Raw genomic sequence first — 8,104 nt, 5'->3', positions numbered from 1 at the left:
AGCAGCAATCTATGGATACCTTTAAAATTTGTTCACATGAATCCCAAAATAGAAGCAAATTGAGGTACTACACGTAATTGTGCTTCTTTTTTTATTTTTTTCGTACTTTTTGTGGCCTACATAAATCGATCGAATTTCTACGATATTAAATAAAAAATAATTGAATAATATTTTTATAAAATCCAAATAATCCACCCATCATACTTGAAAAAAAAATAAAAATTCCACCCGTCATATGTCAATTTTTACACTAATTTTTTTTTGAAAATTGAACGAAAAGAATCAAAAAAATAAACAATCGCACTTTTTACTGTATGCATGAAATCACTGTAGTTCTAATTATTATAATATAAATCGATTTTGCCATCATAATTCAACATTTTATTACAATATAATTGGAAAAAAAAAAATTAAAAATGTTTAATATATGTGGTTTAGATAAATTCGAGCAGGTTATCCTTATCTCCAATGATATTTTTAATTTAGAGAACGTTTGCCACAAGTACTGAGAAGATGATTGATCAAATTGGTATATATTAATTCCAAGTTTAAGTGCCAAAATTAACCATATCATGTTACAAAAGTACTTGATAATTGTTTAATAAAAAAGTATCATTAAAACTTATTGTAATAAATTTAAATTTCTACAAGTTTAAATTTTATGTAACCATATAATTTCTAATAAAAATAAATAAATTTTAAAGTAAAAAAATTATCATATTAAGATAATTATTCCAACTTGCTTATACATATGCAATACTAGTATTAACGAAAGTAATGAATGATAAGAATACTAACTTTTGTCATATTAATTACTAATAATAATAATAATAATAAATAAATAGTGGGATGAATGATAATTATGCTAATTTATTATTTTATAAAACTTACGTGAGACGGTTTCACGAGTTAATTTTGTGGGACAGATCTCCAATCCGATCCGATTTATGAAAACATATTTTTTATATTAAAAATATAATTTTTTTTAATTTAAGTATGAATTAAATTGACATTGTCTCACAGAAACAAAAAGAATACAAAATGATAATGGTAATTATAATGATAATGATTACTATTAGTATTTAAATAATGATATTAAGTTATCAGTTTGCGATAACAATAAACGTTCACATATTTATTTATGATATGATATGATGTTATTTTGAATCGGGAAGGGTTTTGTTTTGTTTCTATTTTATTACAGATCTAAGAAATCATCTCAAATTTAAAACATTTGTATATATATGACATAATTACTTGACATATTCTAGTATATGTATTAAAATGTTTTGTTGCTAAATAATTTTTTATAAAAGAGATTATTTTCAAACTAATATTTTTCTAGAAATTTATTACAAATTTTTTTCATATTTAGTAGAATAATTATTAAATATTTAACTCTTGTTATTTTAAAAAGTTAAAAAATATTGTTTTAAGAAATTTCACAATAGTTTGATGAAAATATCAGGAGTGTTATAATTTGCTCTATATTAATCGATAATCATCCCCCTTAATTTATAATATGTTGAGGTTCAACTACATATCAGTGCTGAATCCTATATTGCTTCGAAGCCCGGATCACCACGCTATCTAATCTTCTCTCATCCTCTTCTTAACCCTGATCCAGCCCCACCTGTCGTCATGCACACATACAAAACAAGACAACAGCCGGATAACTCCGATGAGATATAAATATCCCAGTATAACCAATGTATACATGCAATCATATAAAAGCATATACGAAAGCATATAAGAATTATTCATAACATGTCTCAAATCAGAAACATACATCAATATCAAGCATTCAGTGAACATGAATGATAGAAAACTGTAAATCAACATGTCATATCAGACTCCATTCAACCAACGCGTCGTCTCAGACTCGACTCAACTCTAACCTAAGGATCCCGATGTCTGGATATATGTAATTATATCGAATCTCAGTCGATATGATGAATCAATCCCTAAACGGCATCGATATAATTCATATATCAGTGTCTGGGCGAATCAGCCGCAGAATTGACGACTCAGTCAATAATCCGACGAATCAGCCGGTAATTAGGCGAATCAGCCAACAACCAGACAACTCAGCCTGTAATTAAGCGAATCAGCTTAAGTTTAGACGAATCAGTCAATAACCAGACGAATCAGCCAGTGACTAGGCGAATCAGCCTATGACTCAACGACTCAGTAATCAATACATGCATTCAGTATCTAAGCAAATCAATCGATGACTAGCGAATCAACAGTCATTACATGCAGTGGCTATAAATCAATAAACTACAATCATAAATCTCATCAATTGCAAATATCAATGCAATAATTGAAAGTATGTGATTTAGGAAAACTCGAGTCAAACCTCACTCGAGTTGTGTAATCTCAAATCAACATTAATTTATACCTTTCTTTCTGATACCCTGGCTCTGTCGAAGTCTCGAACCCCAAGCCTGTCAATACTCAGTGTCCAGTTGTAGCCTACGTTGCTAGGAACTCGATACCGAAGTCGGATTCAAAATTAGACGGACGGATTTCTCGCAAAAGACGTAAGGATTTTCTCCTTTCTTCTTCAGACCCTTTTTCAGATTGTCTAATGCTTATATATATATATATATATATATATATATATATATATATATATATATATATATATATATATATATATATATATATCAGTGCATGCATATCATGAGGTGTCCTCATTTTCGCACAACACGTCGCACCGCGGGTGCGGTAAGTGTAAGACCGCGGGTGCGCTCATGCTTCGACAATCTTATCTATTCTGAAATTGCACGACCGCGGGTGCGATACATGCATGTCGAGACCGCGGGTGCGGTCATGTCACCGCGGGTGCGGTAACGCTTGCACCGCGGGTGCGGTCACCCTTCGGTAAAACTGACCAAGTTTCTGTCCATGCACCGCGGGTGCGGTACATGCAAGGGCGCGGGTGCAGTGTTGCTTCGGCAACAGACTCTGAAATTCAAAATAAATGGCCACATATTATCTTAAATCGTATCTCAGTTGGCCCTTTCGTACACTTGTACCATAATCTTGCAATTTAAGATCTAATTCAGAAATTCAGTCTGATTAATTTGGAAATTCAGTTTTATTTTTAATTTTTTTGGTAAAATCGATAAATAATATTATTTTTGTATATATTTTTAGATAATACTATTTTTATGCAGATTTTTTTATAAGTTTATCTTTTATTTTTGATTTTTTTTAAAAAAAACTTGATTAATTCAATTTAATTATTTTTAATTTAGTTTAATTTAGCAACTAATATCTGTTTTTTTTTAAAAAAAAATTTATTCTCAATAATTAAAGGTGGTAAAATTATTGGAAAACTAAGTAATTTCTTATATTCTAACATAGGAATGAAATGTTTATACTCTGATTGGATTTAAAATATTACTGTACTTTTGCTAAAACAATTAGCACATGATCATGCAACATACATGTATCGGTTTGCGGCATACATATATATTTCATTCTTTGAGCAATATGACGTTGATGTTGTCTCAATTTTTTGTTAGTTAATGTCCATGTCTAAATTTGATTGAAATTTCATGCTCACAGGTCGGGATGTAAACGAATTAATTCGCTCACAAGTTACTCGGGATAGGGTCGATAAAAAAGCTCGTTGGTGATTGTTTGTTAAGCTTATCGAGCGGAGGTCTAGCTCGACAATTTTATCTAGTGAGCTCGAGTTTAATGATATTCGACTCGTAAGCTTGAGAGCCTGTTCGCGAGCTCGACTAGTTTGTTGGACTTTGAATGTACAATAATGTCTTACATTGTCCCACATCAAAATGGAAATGTAAATGAAAGTGATTGAAAGACTATAAAATGATACTCTAACCCATTAAAGTCTGATATCTTAGTTGACATTTTGGTTAAGAAAACTCGACGAGCTCGAAAACAAGCTTGTTTAATGAGCTCGAAAATTATCTTGTTTAACAAGCTAAAAAACAATCCCGCATAACGAGTCGAGCTCGAGCCAGACTCGTTAAACATGATAAACGAGCTATTAACGAATCGAGCTCGAGTTATTCGCGAGCTTAAAAAACGAGCCGATCTCGAGCCTTGTGATAAATCTTGAATCAAGCTCGTGGCTATATATATCTTAAACAAGTTTGGCTCGACTTGGTTCGTTTACATCCTTACTCACAAGGAATTGGGGTTGGAAAGTTACAAGCGGAATTGGAAGGAAAGAGGGAATGTCACACACAATATTTTGCACCTAGCTAGAAATAAATTCTTTCGAAATTAAATTAATACCATAATTTCCTTATTATCCTTAAATTATTTGATATTCTTATAAAATTTCCATGGTATAAATTTTTTTAAAAGAAATTAATCAACATTTTTCTACATTACAAATTTACAACATTATTCCGTATGGCATCCCAACTTCTTCCATGAATGCTTCAAAGTTTTGATAATAATTTGAATCTTCGAATCAGTTCAATAGAAAATTAAATCCGACACAAAGTCCATCATTGTAAGTTCAATTTAAATCACATGCAATTAATTTTATAATTTTTTTTTGTTTATTTGAAATATAAACAAATGGTAAATATTTTTATTCTTATGTCCACATCGAACTCTCACGACCACTTGCAGTATATCACTTATAGTTTTCTACGTTATATTCCGTGAAGTGTTAATGACGACACTCGATGTAATTAGTGGCGGAGCCATAAATATGGCTCCATCCGAGTTGGAATTTTAAAATCTAAAATCTTTTAATATATTAAATTGATCTATCCGAGCTAATATCATATTATTCTAAAATTATACAAAATTTACATATACATTTTTTTTAAAAAAATTGGGCCACCCGGCATGTGGCTCCGCCTCTGGATACAATCTACTATTTGGATGTGATTTGATTACCTTTCTGCTAAAATATATGAGGAGTAGGTCTCATGTGAGACCGTCTCACGGATCTCAATCTGTGAGACGGGTCAACCCTACCCATATTCACCATAAAAAGTAGTACTCTTAGCATAAAAATCAATACTATTTCATGGATTACCCAAATAAAGATCCGTCTCACAAAATTTGACCCGTGAGACCGTCTCACACAAATTTTTGCCATATATGAGAGACCTATCCCATGTTTTGTAGATCGTAAAATTCATACTACCTTTAAAAATAAATAAACCGCACGGGTATGGTCAAATTTGTGCTACTTATAGAATGTCAATCAAACTAAGCAAGAACATGGTATTAGCTTGGTCTTATGAATGAAAAAAAAAACTCCACTTTTAGAGTTTTTGATATTTTCATACCTATCGCGCGTGTACCCTTATGTGAGTACTGGTGAGGTGAAACTCACTTTATCGAATGTATAATTTCTCTATGGTTTAGCACATCCAATTGACGAATGAAACAAAACTCCATTTTTAAAGTTTTTTGATATGTTGAGTACCCATCGTGCATACTTATATGAGTACTGATGAAGTGATACACATTTATTAAATGTACAATTTTTCTATGTTTTATTAAATCGTATAAATGAATATAATCTTGTTCATGCTCACAAATTATATATATATATATATATATATATAAAAGTGAATGACAAAGTATGATATTGTTACTTAAGCCAGGTGCTGCTAATCTGACATGGCGGCCTGCAGGCATCCTTTGACTCACGTGCCATATTCAAATTAATCCTCCAAAAACCCTATAAATTTAATCCCAATACTATTAAATCAAAGCAAAAACATCCTCCCTTGGACATTTTTTTCGTATATTGCAAAATATTTTTTATTTAATTTGATGCAACTCTCTACTTTAATATTGTGTTATACCAGACTTTTCTCAAATGATCAGCTATCTATCTTTCTCATACAAATTTTTTAAATTTTCTAAACTACTAATTACTTTAAAAAGAAACATTATTGTTTATTCTGTATAATATTGATTTGTTTCGAGTTTTGATCTTAGAATTACAAATTGGACTTTTATATACGTATAGTCCGCTCGAATGTCCGTTATATCTGGTATTATTTCAGTGCTACGACGAAAAGAAATTTGGTCAGCTAAAATCTCAACTTATAAGATGATTTTAGTAATTACTTTAGAGTGAATATCATGTGAAACCGTCTCACGGACTTTAATCTGTGAGACGGGTTAACCCTACCGATAATCACAATAAAAAGTAATACTCTTAGCATAAAAAGTAATAATTTTTCATGGATGACCTAAATAAGAGATCCGTCTCACAAATACGACCAGTGAGACCGTCTCACACAAGTTTTTGTCATTATTTTATTTATTGTAATAGGTTTTTATAGTGTAGTTTTTTTAATTTCAAGAACTTAATAATTGTTTTAGAAGCTTGATATTTATTAAAATAATGTTGTAAAAAACTATTGAATATGTAAAAGATTGCCACGGTATTTGGACTGATTATTTTATTAGTTTATCAAAAAAGCTTATTTAATTTGTTTATTTAAACCAGAAATAGTGGGATGTATATAAATAAATGATCCCAAACTTCGAACACAAACCACCACAAATAGATTGTAAACTATAAATTGTAGAAACCCAAACATTTTCCAAATATATAAAGATAAATCAAACGTGAATGGATTCCTCTGTTTTTTACACCTTCAGCGATGAATTCTTATCTGAAAACTCAAATTCTTCATGCTTCTGGGGATTCGATGATCAAGCTTTTCAAAATTCGCTGCCTTTTAACCAAAGTGATTCTCAAGATATGCTCCTGTTCGGCGTCTTGTCGGAGGCCGGCAAGCAGGCCTCGGAATCGAACTTCGGAGAAGGAAAATCCACGTCTGAGGTGGGGGAAGAGAAACCCGTCAAGGAAAAGGCTTACAGAGGTGTGAGGCGGCGGCCGTGGGGTAAGTTCGCGGCGGAGATACGGGATTCTACCAGGAACGGGATGAGGGTTTGGCTGGGGACGTTCGATACAGCGGAGGCAGCGGCCTTGGCTTATGATCAGGCTGCGTTCTCCATGCGGGGGCAGGCGGCGGTGTTGAATTTCCCGGTGGAGAGGGTGCGGGAGTCTTTGAGGGGGATGAGGGGATGGGTTGAGGAGGGGTGTTCGCCGGTGATGGCGTTGAAGAAGAAGCACTTGATGCGGCGGAGGAACGGCGGCGGAAGCGGGAGGGAGAGGGAAGTGAATGTGGAGAATGTGGTGGTGTTTGAGGATTTGGGAGCTGATTACTTGGAAGAGCTCTTGAGTAGGAGCAGCTCAAGTGAAAATAGGTTTACTTGGTAATTAAAATAAATTTTTATTTTTTCCAAATTAGAAATAATAAAAAGCAAGAAAATTCAATAATTTCTCCCATTACACTAATTTTTCTATTTATTTTCACCTCTTTCTTAATTTAATGAGGAGAAAATATGATATCACACAATTGAATAGTGTCTAACACATTAGCTATGTTTTTCGATAATCGATCATATTTATAATTTTTTTTATACATCGATTCGAACTCAAGTCTCTTCCCGCCATTATCCCATAAATATATGGCCATTTAGGACTTCTTTGGTGTTATTTTTGTAGATAAGCTTGACATTCAATTTGCCATTGTATTTCCCCTCTTCTGCAAATAACTCGATTTTTTTCTTGGCATTATTTTAAGAAAAAAACTATATTTTTCTTCAATCTCTTTTTCTTTCCTTTATTGATTAAGGTAGAGCTATATGTAATAACTAAAATAATCATTTTGTGCTGGGTATAATAATTGTCTCAGTTTGGTAGATCGATCGAACCGTAGTGCTTGTGCTGCTATGCAGTTTAAAAGATTTTTATTGCACCATTACCACTAGCTATAATTTTTGGTAAAGCGGCAAGCGCTCGGTCCTACATTTTGGATTAACTATTTTACAAACATAAGGTGAAGTGCTTCTGTATATTATCTATATATTTGACAACCACAACTTATTTCAATGCAAACCATGAAATTCTTAAAAAAAATTGTGCTGAATTAATTTGAATGTGATTGGCTTATAAAATTTAAATAAGAAATTTTCATTTATATAAAGTTTCATATATAGCAAATAATAAGAGTTCCAAAAATGAGGGTCAAAATAATTATTTGGGTCCATTTTCAAAAGAATCTTCTCC

At 32.1% G+C, this 8,104-nt stretch overlaps 1 protein-coding gene across 1 annotated transcript; it reads left to right on the top strand.

Annotated features, from left to right (window-relative positions):
* Positions 1-6,507: 6,507 nt before the first annotated feature.
* Positions 6,508-7,531, top strand: LOC140828561 (ethylene-response factor C3-like). The gene has a single exon (XM_073191496.1). It carries the CDS (start codon positions 6,599-6,601, stop codon positions 7,250-7,252), a length of 654 nt encoding a protein of 217 aa, XP_073047597.1. The 5' UTR covers positions 6,508-6,598; the 3' UTR covers positions 7,253-7,531.
* Positions 7,532-8,104: the final 573 nt, after the last annotated feature.

Source organism: Primulina eburnea, chromosome 3 (assembly GCF_022965805.1).
Source record: "Primulina eburnea isolate SZY01 chromosome 3, ASM2296580v1, whole genome shotgun sequence".
Classification (NCBI taxonomy): Eukaryota; Viridiplantae; Streptophyta; class Magnoliopsida; order Lamiales; family Gesneriaceae; genus Primulina; species Primulina eburnea.
Note: the sequence above shows the minus strand (reverse complement) of the source record. Positions and strands in the feature narration are given on the sequence as shown.